Genomic DNA, 20,593 nt, shown 5'->3' on the forward strand with positions numbered 1-20,593 from the left:
GACGTTTGAGTTTGCATAAATTCATTATCTCGAGAATGGGCACATTTCAAGAGAAATCCTCAGACAGGTCGATTTTTATTTTTGAATTAGGACTTTTTGGTATATATATAATACTAGTGACGTCATCCATCTGAGCGTGATGACGTAATCGATGCTTTTTTTAAATAAGAGTAGGGGTTGTGTGATAGCTCATTTGAAAGGTTATTTATTGCTCTATTCAGTAATATAAACATTAACATAATTATTTATACAGGGTGTACAAAAAAATATTTTTCTTCTATTTGTCAAATTGAATCAAAGTTAATTTAATAAATTTTTTTTGTACACCCTGTATAAATAATTATGTTAATGTTTATATTAGTGAATAGAGAATTAAATAACCTTTCAAATGAGCTATCACACAACCCCTACTCTCATTTAAAAAAAATTATCGATTAAAATCGACCTGTCTGAGGATTGCTCTTGAAATTTGCCCATTCTCGAGATAATGAATTTATGCCAACTCAAACGTCCTCACTTATACTACAGTGTCGCGTCCGCTTGACTAGCAATTAAAAAACAAAGGGGTTTCCGATATTGTATTGCAAAAAACTCTTTGGGATTTCATCAATCAATGTTTAAAGAATATCTTCCTACCTTGGCAACTTTGAAATTTTTAGACAACTTTCCGATTTAGGGTTAAAAATGGTCGATTTCGCAATTTTCAAAATTTTCAATCGCTTATATAACAAAAACTATTAACTTAAGAGAAAAATCACTAAAGACCTTTTCTGTTTGGAATGATTCAAAAAACCTAAAAAAAATTTGTTCGATGCAAAAAAAATAAATTTAGGAAAAACCCCTAATCTTTCCCCTCGCCTGGCAAGGTCTTATGCTCTTCAGAATCGCCTGTCATTGTACACATTTCTTTTAAATGACTTACTTAAACACATACTTAAATTTAAACCTTACAGGAGAAAATTTATTTTACCCCCTAAATTTGCACTTTTCGATTCACCTGGTAGATACACGTGCACCGCTGATGCCTGCCAGGTCATGGTTTTTAGCCTTGGTGTACTATGAATTATCACTAGAAAAATTTCTAGCCTTACAGGACGACCGTTAGTCGAAGGGTTCACTAGCTCTTAGACTATTAACTTACTTTATCTTAATCTGACGATTTCGAGTTTTTCTAAGAATAGCTTTTTTCGGCCCCCCTTAATGAACTTTTCTGCATTAAGATCCAATATATGGTAGAGGTACATTTATAGGGTACAAGGTTTCTCCCCATGTGATAATTTGACGCGCTCGAGTAACTGCAAAAATCCCCGCTTGGGCTCCCCTACCATAGGAAACAAATATATTTCAGTACTTAAATTGCGTCTCAACACCTATTGAACTAATTTTTCTTCGTTATTGATATTTTATGGACTTACGGTCTCTAAATATTTTTATTCTTCTTGATATAGTAGTCATGTTGTGACTGGCTGATTGGTATAAAGTCCATGCCATTAAAAAAGGAAACAAATAAAATATATTAAAATTTATAGTGTGTATTGACAAAAATAAATGTTTATAAATTTTTATATTGACAAAAAGAAATAGGTATAAAATCTTCTAGTTGATTAAATAACTCTCGTTTTGATTGTTCATTTATTTTATTTTTACAATAATTATTTACACAACATTTATAACTGCGGTTGGTTTTCTGGCCCAGAAAGTGAGCGCCTCTTTGACAACGGTAACCCTGAAAGAAATTGATATATTAGAAGCGAATTTTAAGATTTTCTTTATAATATCATCAACTATCAGTATGAATGTATCAACGCATAATAATTAGCAAGAAAAATATAACAAAAAGTCAACTCCACGTCAACCAAACGCCAGTAGAAAGAATGATGCACTACAACTACCTCCGAACTACCTTAATTAATAATGGACCAACCACCAGAAGGTAAAGCCCGGAAAGGCTAAATCAATCTTCAAACGGATGAGGGCCTTCTTCAAGAGCCACAAACTCTCTCTTGGTATCTTCTTCTTCCTTCTTGTATGTAGGCTTTAAAGCCTGTTTCTTCTTCAATATTAGCCTCCTAAATTATTTAAGTTATCGCACCATCTCTTTCTTGGTCTGCCAATACTTCTTCGTCCATTTGGTGACTTATCTCTTGCTATTCGCACTATCCTATCCTTTGTCATTCTACTAATGTGTTCGTTCCACTCCTGTTTCCGTTTTGTCTCCCATCCATTTATGTCTTCTTATGTTTTCGCTTCTCTCCCTATCCAATAGACTTTTCCCTGATATTCGTCGGAGTATTTTCATCTCTGTTGTTTCTAGTACATAGTCGTCTCGTTTTAGATGTGCCAGGTCTTGTCTCCACCGTGTATGTCAATATAGGTTTAATTGCTGCTTTATAGATTCTTGCTTTTGTGTCTTGTCTTAGGTGTTTGTTCTTCCAGATTGTCATTAAGGGATCTCGCCGCTTTACTTGCTTTTAAGCTTTGTTGTCGTACTTCCTCTTCAACATCTCCGTAACTGGTTATGTCTATTCCCAGATATCTAAACCTTGCTTCCTGCTTTATTATTTTCCCATCAATTTCGATTTTACATCGTAGTGGGTATTTAGATGTTGTCATACATTTGGTTTTTTCTTCGTATAAACTGCGTTAGTTTTCCATTTATCTTTACCTGTATTCGATTATGAAAATAGATGTTTTCGATGGTTTGTATAATATTGATTGGTATGCTTCTTCTACGAGACAGTAAATGTAAGACGTCTTCGACTTGGATGCGATAGAAAGCCTTTGTCAAGTCTATAAAACATAGATACGCTGGTTTATTGTACTCAATGGCCTTTTCTGTGATTTGTCTCAGTACAAATACGGCGTCTACGCAGGATCTTCCGGATCTGAATCCTTGTTGTTCATCTGATAAAGTTGTTAGTTTATTGATTTTGTTGGTTAGGACTTTTGTGGTTAGCTTAAGTGCGGTGCTCAGTAAATTTATACCTCTATAATTGTTGGGGTCTTCTTTGTCTCCTTTCTTGAACATTGGTATCAGTATGCTGTTTCTCCATGTGTCTGGTATCTTGCAGTGCAATATTAGTTTTTGTATAAGTTTTATCTCTATTGTTATACTTTCTCCTCCGTATTTTAGAAGCTCGTTGGTTATTCCGTCTGGTCCTGGTGACTTTCTGTTTTTGAGTGAATTTATGGCTATCTCTACTTCCTGAAAACCGATTTCTATTTCGTGTCTTAATTCAGGTAGGTTATTGTGTTGATTATTATTTTCCTTTCCTTTAAATTGTTCCGTCAAATATCTTTCCCATTCTTTTGCTGGTATGTTATTGTATTCCTTCAATTCTGCCATTTCTTTCCGTTGGTTTCTTATGAATCCCCATATTTGTTTTTGTGTTCTATATTCTATAGAAGTCGCTTTCCATCATTTTTGTATACTGTTCCCAGTGTTAATTTTTTGTTCTTCTTACTAATTGCTTTGTTTCATTTCGTAGTCTTCTATAGGTGTCTCTGGATTCTGGAGTGTTTGATGTTTTATACTTCATGTAGGCCTCTCCCTTCTCTTTACATTTCTCTTGTATTTATTTTCTGAACCATGGTGTATTGTTGTTGTTTTTTTGTTCAGTATGACTTTGCGTTTTCCTAGAGCTTCTGTTGCTACCTCTTCAATGTTGTTTTTAATTTTCTCCCAGGTCGCGTTTATATCTTCGATGTCGTCTATTTGTTTCAGCTGTATCTTCTGTGCTAGCCTCCTTTCGTACATTTCTCTTGTAGAATCGTTCCACAGTGATTCTACTTTGAATTTTTCCTCGGTAATTTCCTGTATGAAATGTTTTGGTGTTATTTTCATTCTTATTTTTGCTAGGACTAGTTTGTGTTCACTCCCTGCGTCTGCTGAGTTTAAAGTTCGAATATCTAGAATCTGCTTTGGGTGGATTTTTCTATTAGTGACTATAAAGTCAATCATAGATTTGTGCCCCCTGAAGTTTTCAAACGTATATTTATACTGAAGCTTATGGTCGAAAAATGTATTATTGATTCTCAGTTCGTTAAAAGCACATATATTAGCCATGAGTTCTCCATTTGCGTTGACATGGTTTTCATTGAATCTTTTTTTTACTCCTGGAACTATTTCATTTCCGATACGTGATTAAAATCACCCATAAGAATTAAGTGTTCTTCATGAGGTATGTCATCCAGGATGGTTTGCAACTGTTCGTAGAACGCCTCTCGTTCCTCCTTAGATTTGCAGTCCTCGGGGCTATAGATAGATATAACATTTCATTTTTGGTAGTCCATTGTGATGTTCATATGTATTATTCTTTCGGAGATGTAACGGCACTTACTTATATAGCGATACGCTTTAATTACTATTTTTGCTAATTTTAATTTTAATATTTTTTCTCAAAAACGAAACAGCGTTAGTCATTCGAGTACAAATGTTAAGAGACATGGCTTTACCCTGTCACATCTGTTTTTCGTCTGTGCGATGCAACAAGCTGCACCCTCATTAATTAAGTACTTTATCAGACAATGATTGTGTCAACAACTCACTATGCATTCGAAATTGTTTTTCTTAAAACTGCGAAAGTAAACAGCAGACCTAGTGATTTATTTGCTCATCTGGTCAGGGGAAAAGAAACACAAACATTATCATCGTTTGTGGTTGTTTTCTTCAGTCATTACACAGCATGTGAACGGTTCACACGCACACCGACTCGACCCTCTCCGAGAGACCTAAACGAAACACATTTTCGTTACAACAATAAAATTACCGTTTGTTTTATTATATTCATTTTTAATTAAATTCCGGCAACTCACCCATCGGAATATTGGTGACCCCGACGTGATACAATCAAAAGCAGCTTAGAAAACCCATATCACGGGCCTTTTCCAGTTGTTAAGCGAGGTGACAAGACTTTTGTCGTCCGGGTAAATGGAAAACAATCAACAATTTCCATAGACAGATTGAAACCAGCGTACGAGCTTCACGACTCTACCCATCACGAAACAAAAGAAATGACACTATCCAGCAAAACAAACAGCAGAAGAGCAAGATTTACCGGAAGCTACCAAGAAAGTGTTAGTTCACAGTGTATTAAGTGATTTTTTCGTCCTCCTCGTAGAAACTTTGCATTATTTTTTTTTCTTCCTATTTTCAATTTTCATTATATGGAATTTGTATATATTATGTATTATCTATCGTCTTAGTCTCTCAGAGGGGGGTGTATAGCGATACGCTTTAATTACTATTTTTGCTAATTTTAATTTTAATATCTTTTCTCAAAAACGAAACAGCGTTAGTCATTCGAATACAAATGTTAAGAGACATGGCTTTACCCTGTCACATCTGTTTTTCGTATGTGCGGTGCAACAAGCTGCATCCTCATTAATTAAGTACTTTATCAGACAATTATTGTGCCAACAACTCACTATGAATTCGAAATTGTTTTTCTTAAAACTGCGAAAGTAGACAGCAGACCTAGTGATTTATTTGCTCATCTGGTCAGGGGAAAAGAAACACAAACATTATCATCGTTTGTGGTTGTTTTCTTCAGTCACTACACAGCATGCGAACGGTTCACACGCACACCGACTCGACCCTCTCCGAGAGACCTAAACGAAACACATTTTCGTTACAACAATAAAATTACCGTTTGTTTTATTATATTCATTTTTAATTAAATTCCGGCAACTCACCCATCGGAATACTTATGTTGTCTTGAAATTTCTTCTCTCTCTTAGTATAAAAGTAAGAATGCTGCCAGATATATTCTCTGTCATTTTTATTTTGTTGAGTCGTGGATCTTGAACGAAGATATGTACAGAATATTTGGAAAACGAGGAACAGGAGAAAGAAGAACAACCTGGGTAAAGAACCTCTGAACCTAGTTTAACACAACATCTGTGCAGCTTTTCCGCGCTGCTGCAGATAAAATAAATATTGCCATGATGATTGCTAATATTTGTCATGGATAAAAACATCAATAAGAAGAATATATATCATCGTACTTCAAGAGTCTTTTTGTCTTAAACTTATTGTTTTCGTCTTATATTTGAAATATTAAAATTGTTAAGTAAAAATCCTTTTTGACCAGAGTATCAGGTACTTTGTGACAATAGCGGCGCAGTTTACAACAGAAACAAGAAGAAAAAACTGTTAAACAAATTCATAAAATACGTAATCCAAGAACCTACTTACATGACAGTATATTTTCCTGGTATCCTAGGGGCTTTCCATTTGAATGTTTTATCCTTTTTAGTGAAAGAGTTTTTGTGAGTTAGGGCATTCTGAAATTAAATATTTCAATTAATCCTCATAAAATATGCAAAAATCTTATACAGTGTGATTCAACTAAAATAAAACAGAGCCGTACATTCCGAAGCAGTTCCAGATCGATTTTAAACTCTCATTATTTGCATTCATCTACAATTTTCCACAAATTTTCCAAAACTGCTGATTGTGTTGAAAGAAATTTTCCTTTTTAGGTATATTCACGAAAGTAAATTAAGGGGAAACATAACGGGCGACCGAGGGGACTATTCAATACTGATTCCTCTCATAATACATGATGTAGGTACTGTAGAAAATATTGCCCTAATTACTGACGAACGAACATCCAAAAAGCATAATACGGACGAGCACTGTCCTATTGAAATATCAAATGGTCTTTATATTATAGAATCCATCATTTATTTATAATAGTTATGTTCCCTTATCGATAATAAACGATTATAGGATGACCAGAAATATTCTCGGCTATAAACGATCAGACTTATTATTTAAAATGATTATAAATACGACGGCCCCCCCCCACGCATCAAGCTTTGATTCGTCAAGTCACTACAATAATATTTTCCAGAGTTTTGGATTGGAAGAAAAGACAACATTGAATGATCTTGGTCACCAGTATAGGGCTTTTCATCGATTGTCATTTGTTTCGAGCTTCTGTCATGTGTCACATAATATTAATATATCTGCATCGTACGTCTTTGGTTTGTATCATTGGTATATATGTTATAGTCAAAGCCCGAATTTCGGGCACTCCTAGGTTTGATTAGGCAATCCTCAGGTCTGACTGACGGTTTTATTCAAAGCCCGAAATAAATTACAGTTTCGGCCTTTGACTAGTCAAACCTAGGAGATACTAAGTTGGTCAGGCAAAGGTCGAAATTTAATTTTATGAAATCGGGGTTGCAAGTCAAGAGTTGCACAGTCAAGTTTGACTAGTCAAGAGTTTAGAGTTGCACAATACTTTAGACCTTTTACACTTACGTAATTTAAAAGACTATTTCTTATTGCAGTAGCATTTTATAAATCCTTGTCCTCCATATTTAGAATATTTTTTACTAATTTCTCTTAGAGACAGAGACAGCTTAACGTCTGGAACATCTTCGAAATTAGGAAATTTCTCTTTGCATTCTCTTATTTGATTTCTTGAAAAAAGTGTGTTTATTGTTCCGTATTTCGTACCAACTCGATATAAACCGTCAATTTTTTTATCTTGTATACTACTCAAAATATTTCGAGCATCCACTTTGGCTCTATCAAAGCTGGGGATAGGTATTGTTACAGTTTTTCCGATCGAAATTGGAGGACATTTTTTTTCACTTAATTGTTTCATAGCATTAGCCTGAGCATATTGGACTCAAACTGACAAGGTTAGAGTTGACAACCAGGACACCCAAGATATCAAAATACAGAGAGGAGTCCGTCAGGGTTGCGTGCTGTCTCCACTACTTTTCAATGTCTACAGTGAAACGGTATTTCAAGAAGCGCTCTCAGATTCAATAGAAGGTATATCTATCAATGGAGAAGTTTTGAACAACTTACGTTTGGCAGAAGATACAGTAATAATAACAGATAACAACAATGATTTACAAAACGTAATGCAACGCCTTAATGAACACTGTTATGAGTACGGACTGAAGATGAATTTTAAGAAAACTAAATGCATGATCATAACTAAATCAGCACATGTAAACATCCAATTAACTATTGAAGATACTGTGATTGAGAGTGTGGATAACTACAAATACTTAGGAACAAGGATAACATCAAATGTAGACCAAACCAAAGAAATTAAGACACGTATTGAAATAGCACGTGCATCATTCATTAAACTTAAACAGTTTCTTTGTTGTCGGGATATAAGGTTAGAACTACGCCTAAGGATGCTTCGATGTTACGTGTTCTCTACTCTTCTTTATGGCTTGGAAGTGTGGACGTTGAAACAAGTCCATTTGAATAAGTTGGCCGCCTTTGAATTTTGGTGTTACAGAAGAATCCTACGAATATCATGGATTCAAAGAATGTCGAACGTGGAAGTAACTAGAAGGATAGGAAATCAACCGGAAATAATACTAACTATCAAAAGTCGAAAACTTGAGTACTTGGGACATGTGATGAGAGGGCAAAAATACTCATTATTACAACTTATTATGCAAGGCAAAATTCGAGAAAAGCGAAATGTGGGAAGACGAAGAACATCCTGGCTTAAGAACTTACGGGAATGGTTCGAATGCAGTAGTGCAGAGCTATTTAGAGCGGCAGTCAACAGGGTCCGCATTGCCATGATGATTTCCAACCTTCGATAGAAGATGGAACTTAAAGAAGAAGAAGGGCATGAAGACCTTCAATCGCATTTCCTTTATTTATTTTAATCTTTTCTGTCTGTGCACAACGCATGCTCGAACGCGTGCCCAGGAGATGCTCGAAATATTTTGGGTGTCATACAAGATAAAACAATAATTGACGGTTTATATAGGGTTGGTACGAAATACGAAACAATAAACACACTTTTTTCCAGAAATCAAATAAGAGAATGCAAAAAAATGTTCCTAATTTCGAAGATGTTTCAGGCGTTAAGCTGTCTCTAAGAGAAATTAGTACAAAAGATTCTAAATTTGGACAAGGATTTATAAAATACTACTGCAATAAGAAGTGCTCTTCAAAACCATGTAAGTGTAAAAGGTCTAACGTATTGTGCAACTCTAAATGCCATAATGCTTCAACATGCGAGAATAAACACCATTTTTTTTTTATTTTAATTACGACAATATAAAAATAATAAATATTACAATTCAAAATGACGTTCTATTAAACCTAATCTAACAAATTACGACATTTTTATAGCTGATCGGGGTTTGACTAGTCAAGTCCCGATTTCATAAAATTAAATTTCGAGCTTTGCCTGACCAACGTAGTCTCTCCTAGGTTTGACTAGTCAAAGGCCGAAACTGTAATTTATTTCGGGCTTTGACTAAGACCGTCAGTCAGACTCGATTGCCTAGTCAAACCTAGGAGTGCCTGAAATTCGGGATTTGACTATAACATATATAATAACGTATGACGTGGGTATATTAATATTATGTGACACATGACAGAAGCTCGAAACAAATGACTGTGAATGAGAAGACCTATTCGTCGCCGCTTGACGTTTTTTGTGTGTTATCAAAAAAGTATTAGCCTAAACCTTAAAATTTAGAAAACAGTGTAAATAAAATTACAAACGCAAAAACGACAGCTTTACCAGCCAATAGCATTAATTTTACGCTGGGTCTAGGTACACAAAAGTTAGATACACGCGAACGAAACGTCATCAAGCCAGTGACGTCATTATTTAGCGTGCGCTGTGACTGTATTTTGGTACACGCTAATTTTACGATTTTTTGGTGTGTTTAGTGTTTGTTTGATAGACAAATATTTGTGATTAAGGGAAGGGAAGCAGAACTATTGAGATGTGTCAAACTTAATTGTAATATATGAATGTGTAATGTGTATATAAAAATATATACTCAGGTTAGCAAAATATACATTTAGTTGACATGACATGTACAAAATACTGTTAAAATAATTTTTATACCTAAGATAATTATTATTGTCAGAGCTCATAAAATTATTTTCGTTTTCGCTTTAATCCAATAACGGTGTGATCGGCACCTTTAGATTTTCTTTTTATTTTAATTTTGGGCGGTAATACTATTTCACTAAAACTATCAAAGAATTAAATAATTGTCCACTAATTTAATAAAAACTATTTACTAATTAATATTAAAGTGTAAAGACAACGCGATTAAACCACAAACATATCTAACACTCCTGTTGAGCTGCCCCCCCCCCCTAGCTTACAGAAATTAAAAAATAAATAGCGCTAACTTACGAGCTATATATGAGCTTTCATATCCCGCAGATTGAAAGCTTTGAGTTTTGAGTTACACTGGGCAGGAATTTAACTACTTTAGGGAGAGATATTGAAACGATCTTTGCGGCAGAATTACGAGCTATTTATGAGCTTTCGAAGTGATATAGTTTTGATTTTTAAGCTCATTCCCTTAACCCCCAAACTACCAAACAACCCTTTAATTGATTCAACTTAAGAGAAAAGTTTTTTTTTTATTTAGCTAATGCCTTAAAAACTAATGGTCATTGGCATGGTGATGGTACTGTATGGATTTTTCCAATTAGGTAAATATTTTTTGAATTTTTGCAGTTAGGTACCTAGTGTTATGTGTAGTGTGTGTGTGTGTGTGTGTTGAGTAAGTGTCTTGTTACTTTGCAAAGTCGACGTCATTGTCTTTGCAAAGAGACCTAATAGTATCCGAACGTCTGCGGTCCCTCTGGTGAGTACCGATCCCACAAGGATAGAAACTATTTTCATTTATTAATTTATAATAAACGAAAAAATTCTCTACCCTGGTGAGATTCGAACTCAGGACCTCTCGGACCTTTCGATTAAAAGGTAGGCGCTCTTACCACTGAGCTACAGAGGGGGTAAGAGAAAAATTAAAATATATTGTATCGTGGGTATAATTCGTATAGCGATAGCATATAAATTCTAAGAATACACTCTTAAAATACGCACATTTCGATTATTGAGCTACAACCCTTTACAAGAAAACCTCCCCATCTTCCGGGCTTAAGACAGACTTGTACATAAAATGAATAAAATTAATTATTTTGCTAGTAAATAATCGTTTACTAATCTATGAGCTCGGAAAATACGCGATTAGTAAACGATATGTAGTGGCAAAATAATTAATTTTGTTCATTGTAAGTACAAAGTTCTCTTTCTTAAGCCGGCAAGCTGGGGAGGGTTTTTTGCGAATGGGTTAATAATGATAATGCGCGTATGTTAAGAGTTTATTCTTAGAATTTATACGCCATACGAATTATAAGAAAGCGCGATACGATATATTTAATTTTTCTCAACATTTTTCTCTTGAGTTGAATCAATTAGAGTAGTTTGGGGGTTAAGGGGATGAGCTCAAAAATCGAAACTGTATCACTTCAAAAGCTCATAAATAGCTCGTAATTCTGCCACAAAGATCGTTTCAATATCTCTATTTTTAAGTGGTGGGGGGGCTGAGTCATCAAAAAATATTAAATTCCTGCCCAGTGTAACGAGCTCAAAATTTTTATTCTGGGGGATATGAAAGCACATAAAACCCCTAATTTAGCGCTATTTTTGTTTTTTAATTTCTGCAAGGTAGGGGAGCCAGCTCAACAGGGGTATATTTAACCTCACTCTGACACTCACTGTACTTTATGCAAATAAAAATTAACTTTTTGATTTGCGTATAAGTTAGCGTGTACCTAGACACAGCGTTAATTTTAAGGTGACTTAAATTCTTTGATTTTTCATGAGATTTATTAGTTATATTTAACTTACTTTCAGTATGCCTTTTTTTATTTCTACTGTATAGGTAGTGTTAAATATGTAACAAAAATAAAAATTAAATATTTAGATATATGGGTAATCCCAGAATTTTATCAATAATCTAGATCGATGGAATAACCAAGTGCCATTAATATGCAATCATATTAAAAACAGCTTATGTGAAGAAAAACAGGTACCAGTTCTAAAAAAAGTGATTTATTTAAATTACGTAATTAATACACATGGAGCGGCAAGATTGTCATAATTAAATTTAAAAAAGTGTACACCAAGTGTACTACACCTGTTAGAGTTTTTATCCATATTGTTTTCATTTCTTACTACAGATAAAAAGAAGTGGCATATAAAATGCCATTGCAATTTGACGAGTCTTTCTGGATATTAGGCTTTATTTTTATTCTTCCTTTTTTTATGTGCCGTGTCTAGTCTCTCTGACATTGGCAGGGCCCCCGCTACCATATGTGCAAAGTGTGCAATGCACACGGGCGCCATCCTTTAGGGGCGCCAAAACCCAGGGTTAAAAATTGAAAAATAATTTGCAAAAAAAAATAAAAATTAATTTTAAAACAAAAGTTGAGAAATTAAATAGGATTAGGTATAAATACACACGAAACATATTTAAATTAAGTGACAGCGATCTTTTATAACGTTGTTTTGTTCTTGAAGAATGACTGACAGATCAGGATAATAAGGATATGTATAGACTCCAATGATTTGTTTAATGCAGTTAAAAAGTTATTTTCATTACCTGATGATACTGACCCCTTTAGTATTTTACAACATATATTTGAAAACAATTTAATCTTCAACCTTCCAAACGTAAGCATTTCACTAAGAATTCTTTTGACATTACCTGTATCTTTAGCTGCTGACGAGAGATATTTTTCAAAGTTAAAAATCATTTGGACAATGCTTCAAGAACGATTGCCTAGGCTAGCAACATTAGCAATTGAACAAGAAATGTTTGATGGTATAAATGTTAAGAGATGTAATTGATGAATTTGCAACAGCAATGTCTCAGAAAATATCGCTACTACAATAGCTATTTTTTATTTTTCTATTGTACCTATAGCCCAGCAAATGGACGTGAAATACGGCGATGCCGTGTAATTTTTAGGGTGACCAACAAATTGTACGAAAATTTGGATGTAGGTTCTACCCTTATCCTCCACTTCAATGTTGAACTTTGTCGTTGATTGTTTTTGCTTGGGAGGTGAATAAATCCCCTTCTCGGTGGTGAAAAAATATAGGTTTAAAAGTTATTTGGTGAGTTATTTGTGAGTAAAAATGTTTATTTCTCAACAAAAAAAAATGTTTTTAGACGGTTTTTCGTAAATAACTCAAAAACTAAGTATTTTATCGAAAAATATTGTTATCAAAAATGTAGCTCATAAAAAAACGAAAAAAATGGTGTATTCATGAAGTCTATAGACCTAGTGAAAGCTAAATTGGAGCTGATGAGAAAAACGTTCTTATTCGTCAAATTCCAAATCGAATATTTCAACGTGAAATAACCAAAAAAGCACTTTCGGGGAAAACTCATTATGACTTCTAAACTTCAGTTTTTTGCTTTATTTCAAGCACCTATCGACCTACCTTCTAAAAAATAAATAAATAAACATGAACTAAAATGTCCAAGGGGCGCCAAAATTCTTGTTTGCACACAGGCCCCATCAACTCTTACGGGGGCTTTGGACATTGGTAATCATTCTGGTGAATTTTTTCGATCTTAAATAGGTTAAAGAGTTTATCAATACAATACAGCAGAGATCTGTCCAGTTCTTTTGTGGTATCTTGTCTTTTATATGTACTGCAAGTATTTTATATGCGACGTTTAGTAGGGCTATTCCCTTGTAATTATGGCATGTTCTGTATCTTGACAAGAGAAAATATAATATGAGAGAAATATTTTTATAAATTATGTAAATTGACCTTCTTCAGAATTGCAATACTTAAGTCTGTTTTGTATCCCATAGAGCCTTGAAAACACGTTTGTCAAGAAAATGAAAGAAATATTTTACTATCAAGTACTTTTAAATCAATTACCTAGTCATTAACAGTTTATGCATTTGGTAAAAGTCATATATTTGCAAGAATCACTGTCAATATTTATTACAAGATCATGAGCAAAACGTTTTGTTTAACTTTGCATAAATAAATAAACTTGAAAAATTTTGCAATGTTTCTAATAACTCTCACTGCGAATATTAGATATCGTTCTTAATACCGAAGTGGAAATCGAAAAGTTAAAATAAACTTATTTTTAACTAGAGGCATATCAAGACGTATTAAAGAAAAGGCATATTTTGTACCTAGTTCTGGGGTGAAATGTATGCCTCTCCCCCGTATTTCCCACAAATCACAAATAATACCAAACTCTTCAATAAATTACCAGTTAAAATACCCCTAAAAAATACCAGAACTGAAGAAAAGTTATTTTCGAGAATCAAAACTTCATTTACCCCTTTAGAACACACTAATGTTGTCTATTGTTAGTCCGCTATAACTTTTCCCATGCGTCACCATTCATTTTCAAACAAATTAAGTCAAAACATAAAGTGAAACGAACGTCGATGTGTATATACATTTTGTATACTGTATACTATATACTACACACATCGGCGTACGTTTCACTTTATGTTTTGACTTAATTTGTTTGAAAATGAATCGTGACGCATGGGAAAAGTTATAGCGGACACACAACATCACATACCCTGTGCAGAGTGCAACTGCTGCTATATTGGCCATTTGAACCAAACACCAATCTACTTCAAAAATGTCAAAATACTTTGCAAACAACCAAATTATTATAAGAGATCCCTCCTAGAAATGTAACGAATATTTAAACATCCCACAGATTTAGTAAGACATATTGATAATCTGAGGCAGACATATCATTCTTCCATCATACAAAACAAATAAAAATCACTATATACCTCATATTTCTTTCCAAACAAATAATAAAAATTGGTCTAGCGTACAAACCTTTTCATATCGAACACATTTTTGCACGAACCCTAAATGTTCTAACTTTAATGCCCTTTTACAGGTACTTAGTATCATTTCTTTCTATGTATGAATATAACATAGATCAATGAAGGTTTCAGTTTTTGTTTTTCGGTAAGTCTCTTTAGTTTTAGTATTAAGTAACCCTGTAGTTTATTTTTATACAATAACTAAAAATACCTACAAATTGTTTCTAAGTATTAATCCACCATTATTGGTAGTTGGCTCTTGCTTGTAAACTTACACCAATTATTTTTTGTAGTTGAACTGATGATGATCTAACAAAGAATAAAGCAAAGTTTTCAATAAATCAATGAAGTAGCTGATTTGTTTATTTGCCTACATACATAATTAATACTTGCTACATAACACTAATCCAGATTTAGGTATTCTTACCTTTTTTGATCCATGGCAGTCAATTGTCTTCACGAAACGATCATCACTGGAAACAATAAAGGTGCCTGCTGCTTTCTTACCATTCCTAACTTCTACTAGTACACCCTTATACGATCCTTGGATTGAAATTTCAACAATTTCACCTCCTTTTACTTCGCTTCTATCAACGGTCACGTTGTATGGAAGTTTAGAGGTTTTAGGACCTACTAAGTGAACAGGGGTCATATCGTCGCATACTGTTGGAGGTGCTCCACCGGAAAAGGCATCGCTGCTGTAGATTATGGAGAGCACGATGGAAAGAAGAATGATTCTAGCCATGCTAAACAAAAAAAACATTTTTTGCAAATAAAAAGCAGATATGAGTAGTGTAATTTATTAAATATAAAGGGTCGTTTTCACGCTACGTCTTATTGTACGTTTTGTGTGTCATACAAAACATACGTTTTGTCCAGTGTATAATGTGGCGTGTAAACAGCAAAACTTACGTCTTGTCGAATCGAAAAAATTAAATCCGCTTATTGATAAAACGTTTTGTCGCACGTTTTGTATGACACACAAAACGTACAATAAGACGTTGCGTGAAAACGACCCTTTACTCTATCGCTCTTAGATCATCTGCATAGTAAAATTCCAGTGCAGAATCGTGCTGCCAAAGATCTAATATAAACTATGCTAGCAATATTCAAGTTCGCTATTAAATCGCTATTTTGCAAATTCAGATTGCTACTTTTTCCTTAAAACTTTTTTGCTTTTTTTAATATACATAGTTTTAAACAGCCTGTATATTGTAACTAGTATTTACTTAAGTATTTAGTTTTTTAGAACAATAAATCTCCAGCCGGCATTTTTATTTGCAGTTGGGAAGGTCAACATAAAAAATGATTGTACTTCCTTGCAGAACGATATTTAAAAAGATAGGATCTAGGTCGTAAAGATTATAATATTGCTGGATTAGATAATCGTGTGTTATCTAATAATGCAATGACAAGCAGTAGTCTACCAAACTCATAATTAAATTTAAATATAGGAAAACTACTTAAAAAGTAAAAAATTCTTTCATTTTAAAAAATATAACGACAAATTTATTTTTTCTTTACTTTCCTATTAAAATTCATTTCTCAATAAGATTGTCCCTATTCCCATTTTCAACTACAATGTTGTTTGCCTTCTCTTGGGGATTTAAGTTTGGCAGCGTAGTATCCTACTGCCACAGTAGAGGTTCCACAGTAAAGCCACTCCTCTGTCGGCGCTTTGATCTCAAGAAGTAATACCGGCAGTACGCAATTGGTAATTCACCAGTGGTGATTGCGGGTTTTTCCTGTTAAAATCCGTACCTTTTTATGCGACTATCAATGCGGGAGTGGGGCAAAAGCGACTAAGAACATTGCGCGACTACAGATTTTACTTCCAATTTTTCGGAGAGTGGTTCTACTGTGTGGTTTCTATACTGTGGTACTGCGGAGTAGTTCAACTTTGTCGAATTGACAAGAATTTTGATCGTGTGTGACCGTGCATCCAACGAAATCGTACAATTTGACTTGACCGCAGACAAACTAACCTGTCTGCTACAGTACTGCAGATTTGATCTCATCGACGATCTTGTCGAAAGACACCAAAGTACCGTGAGTGGCCGGCTTTAAGTTCCGTTTGATCTCCAACAAGTAGTGTTAACAAAATAGCAACCGATGTATAGTTAACTGTACAAAGCATATTCAGAAAAGGACATAGCATACAAGACTATATATATTCGCTATACTTACAACAAGTAATAGAGAAAGCCTTAAAGAAAAATAAAGAAATACATATACATAGGTTTTATAGACATGGAAAAAGCAGTTGATTCAATAGAAAGGAAAACTATGGGAGCTTGAAAAAGAAACAATTAAGCAAAGACCTGTAAGAAGCAACTGAAAGTATATAAAGTACAGTAGGTATTTTTATTTAATGTAATAAATAAGATGGTATAAGAAAACCTATAAAAAATACTGTGTAAGAAAAAATAGTGAAATTTACGTGATAAGTCTAAGTGAAAGTTATCCTCCAACACCAAATTGTTCTATATGGTCCACATATTGTTCAGAAAAAAAGTCACACCATTTTGAGCGTCGGGTTTGGGGGGGAGAGGGGAGGAAAATTGGTAAATTCGTAGTTTTTTTATGTTTTTCGTCAATATTTCTAAAACTATACGGTTTAGCATGAACAACTTTCTATACAAAAATGTTCTATATTAAATTTGAAATAAAAAAGGATCTATGCATAATCTTTCTAAAATAAACATTTCAAAAGTTACGGAGGTAGTATAGTATAATTGGTAAAAAAAAGGCCTAACCCAGACATCCAAAGTAAAAGTTTTCCTCCAACACCAAATTGTTCTATATGGTCCACATATTATTGTTCAGTAAAAAGTTACACCATTTTGATCGTTCGGTTTTGGGGGGAGATGGGGGAGACGTCAGTAAATTAGTAGTTTTTTACGTTTTTCGTCAATATTTTTAAAACGATGCTTTAGCGTAAACAAAGTTCTATACAAAAATGTTCTATATAAAATTTAAAACAAAAAAGATCCTATATATAATTGTTATAAAATCAACGGTTCCAGAGTTACGGAGAGTGAACAGTGGAGGTTTTCGATACTTCTTATATTTTTTGGAATTGATGATGATTTTGGTTGGTGAGGTTGATGTTTCTTCAAGGGCTTATCACTAACATACCATCGGCCACTGAAATAGCAAATTTTATTTACAAAACACAGTGCTGTCCATAAAATGCAATCATAAAATTGCCCAAAAAATATAAAAAGGTATCGAAAAATTCCACTTTTCACCCTCCGTAACTCTGGAACCGTTTTGAATTTTATGCAGAACATTTTTTTACAGAACATTGTTTACGCTAAAGCATAGTTTTAGAAATATTGACAAAAAACGTAAAAAAACTACTAATTTACCGAATTCTCCCACCCCCCAAACCGGACGCTCAAAATGGTATAACTTTTTACTGAACAATATGTGGACCATATAGAACAATTTGGTGTTGGAGGAAAACTTTTACTTTGGATGTCTGGGTTAGACCTTTTTTGGACCAATTATACTATACTACCTCCGTAACTTTGGAACCGTTCATTTTAGAAGGATTATGCATAGAGCCTTTTTTATTTCCAATTTAATGTAAAACATTTTTGTATAGAAGGTTGTTCATGCTAAACCGCATGGTTTTAGAAATATTGACGAAAAACGTATAGTCCAGAAAGCCACTGCGCATCCGCTAGGAAAAATATTCTAATTCGGATTTTTTGCACAATCTTACTCAAAAAGGACCCCTTTTAACAAATTTGCATGTTGCCAGGACCAAAATTTGGTCAAAAAGTTTTTAAACGTTTTTTTTTTGTTTTTTTCCTAAAATTATTTTTTTTTGCATGGAACAAAATTTTATTAGGTTTTTTGGATCATTCCAAACAGAATAGGTCTTTAGTGACTTTTCTCTAAAGTTGATAGTTTTTGACATATAAGCGATTAAAAATTGAAAAATTGCGAAATCGGCCATTTTTAACCCTCAAAAACTATGTGAAAAACTGAAAATTTGAATGTTGCCAAGGTAGATAGATATTCTTTAAACATCTATTGATGAAATCCCGAAGAGATTTTTGCAATACAATATTCAAAACTCCTTTGTTTTTTAATTACTAATCAAGCGTGCGCGACACTATTTTCCACAGTTGCATGTGTATGCAGTATGGTGCAAATGAAAGGAATAAATTCGTTATTTCGTAAACCGGCGACTTTAAGCCAAAATCCCGAAAAAGGTCGATTTTTATAGTTATGATATTGTGGCATATATAGTATACTAGTGACGTCATCCATCTGGGCGTGATGACGTAATCGATGATTTTTTTAAATGAGAATACGAGTCGTGTGCTGGCTCATTTGAAAGATTCTTTAATTCTCTATTCAGTAATATAAACATGTACATAATTATTTATACAGGGTGTCCAAAAATTTTTTATTAAATTAAATCATTTGGCAAATTGACAACAAAATTAAATTATTAGACACCCTGTATAAATAATTATGTAAATGTTTATATTACTGAATAGAGAATTGAAGAACCTTTCAAATAAGCTAGCACACTACCTCTATTCTCATTTAAAAAAATTATCGATTACGTCATCACGCCCAGACGGATGACGTCACTAGTATACCATATATGCCACAATATCATAACTTAAAAATAAAAATCGACCGGTTTCGGGTTTTTTCCTTAAAGTCGCCGGTTTACGCAATAACGAACTTATTCCTTTCATTTGCACCATACTCTCGGTGGAAAATAGTGTCACGCACGCTTGATTAGCAATTAAAAAACAAAGGAGTTTTGAATATTGTATTGCAAAATACTCTTCGGGAGTTCATCAATCGATGGTTAAAAAATGTCTACCTACCTTGTCAACATTCAAATTTTCAGTTTTTCACATAGTTTTTGAGGGTCAAAAATGGCCGATTTCGCAATTTTTCAATTTTTAATCGCTTATATGTCAAAAACTATCAACTTTAGAGAAAAGTCACCAAAGACCTTTTCTGTTTGGAATGATCCAAAAAACCTAATAAAATTTTGTTCCATGCAAAAAAAATAATTTTAGGAAAAAAACAAAAAAAAACGTTTAAAAAAATTTTGACCAACTTTTGGTCCTGCAACATGCAAATTTGTTAAAAGGGGTCCTTTTTGAGTAAGATTGTGCAAAAAATCCGAATTAGAATATTTTTCCTAGCGGATGCGCAGTGGCTTTCTGGACTAGTAAAAAACTACGAATTTACCGATTTCTCCCGAACCCGACGCTCAAAATGATGTGACTTTCTGAACTTTATTTGGACCATATAGAACAATTTGGTGTTGGAGGATAACTTTCACTTTGGATGTCTGGGTTTGGGTTTAGTTATACCATACTAAAAAAAAAATTAACCAGTGTTAAATTAAATCAATATTCGTATACAACAAAATACATAAACCAATGCAACTAAATAAACTAAATTTTGTAATACCGAGAGGCGCTAATAACCACGCAGATTGAATAATCTTGGAAGTAAAAAATCCTCCAGTCTATAAAAAAACTATTAAAAATGCAAGAAACCATTTATTGAAATAATTTAAAAATTACTCAATTATTAAAAGGATCCATTTTAAACATTTTTTTTCAAAATTCAACATCAGCAAAAATAGTTTTAAAAGCTCTTTAATATAATATTTTAATATATGAGGTGCAAAATAATAATTATGAACATTTAGATACATATTCACCAATAAAAAGTTATTACTTACATGGTACATAAACAAAGAACTAATAATGCAGAACTACTACTATTCTACTAGAGAATGGGTTCTGCAGCTGATTCTTTCTCTTTGTTCATGGCCATTGAAAGGTAACATAATGCAGACATTGGGGCCCAACTAATGCACTTGAAAATTATGCTAATTCATATTTGCCACACACTACAAACAGTTTATTATTAGATTATAGTTTTTATTGCAAG

At 33.5% G+C, this 20,593-nt stretch overlaps 1 protein-coding gene across 1 annotated transcript; it reads right to left on the bottom strand.

Moving 5' to 3' along the window:
• Positions 1 to 1,516: 1,516 nt before the first annotated feature.
• On the bottom strand, positions 1,517 to 20,510 carry LOC114324175 (putative defense protein 1). Its single transcript, XM_050655340.1, has 4 exons — positions 20,382 to 20,510; positions 15,075 to 15,393; positions 6,197 to 6,285; positions 1,517 to 1,726 (listed from the first exon to the last, which is right to left on the bottom strand). The coding sequence occupies exons 2-4, from the start codon at positions 15,390 to 15,392 to the stop codon at positions 1,657 to 1,659; spliced, it is 477 nt and encodes a 158-aa protein (XP_050511297.1). The 5' UTR covers position 15,393; positions 20,382 to 20,510; the 3' UTR covers positions 1,517 to 1,656.
• Positions 20,511 to 20,593: the final 83 nt, after the last annotated feature.

This window comes from Diabrotica virgifera, chromosome 1 (genome assembly GCF_917563875.1).
Source record: "Diabrotica virgifera virgifera chromosome 1, PGI_DIABVI_V3a".
In the NCBI taxonomy this organism is placed as follows: domain Eukaryota; kingdom Metazoa; phylum Arthropoda; class Insecta; order Coleoptera; family Chrysomelidae; genus Diabrotica; species Diabrotica virgifera.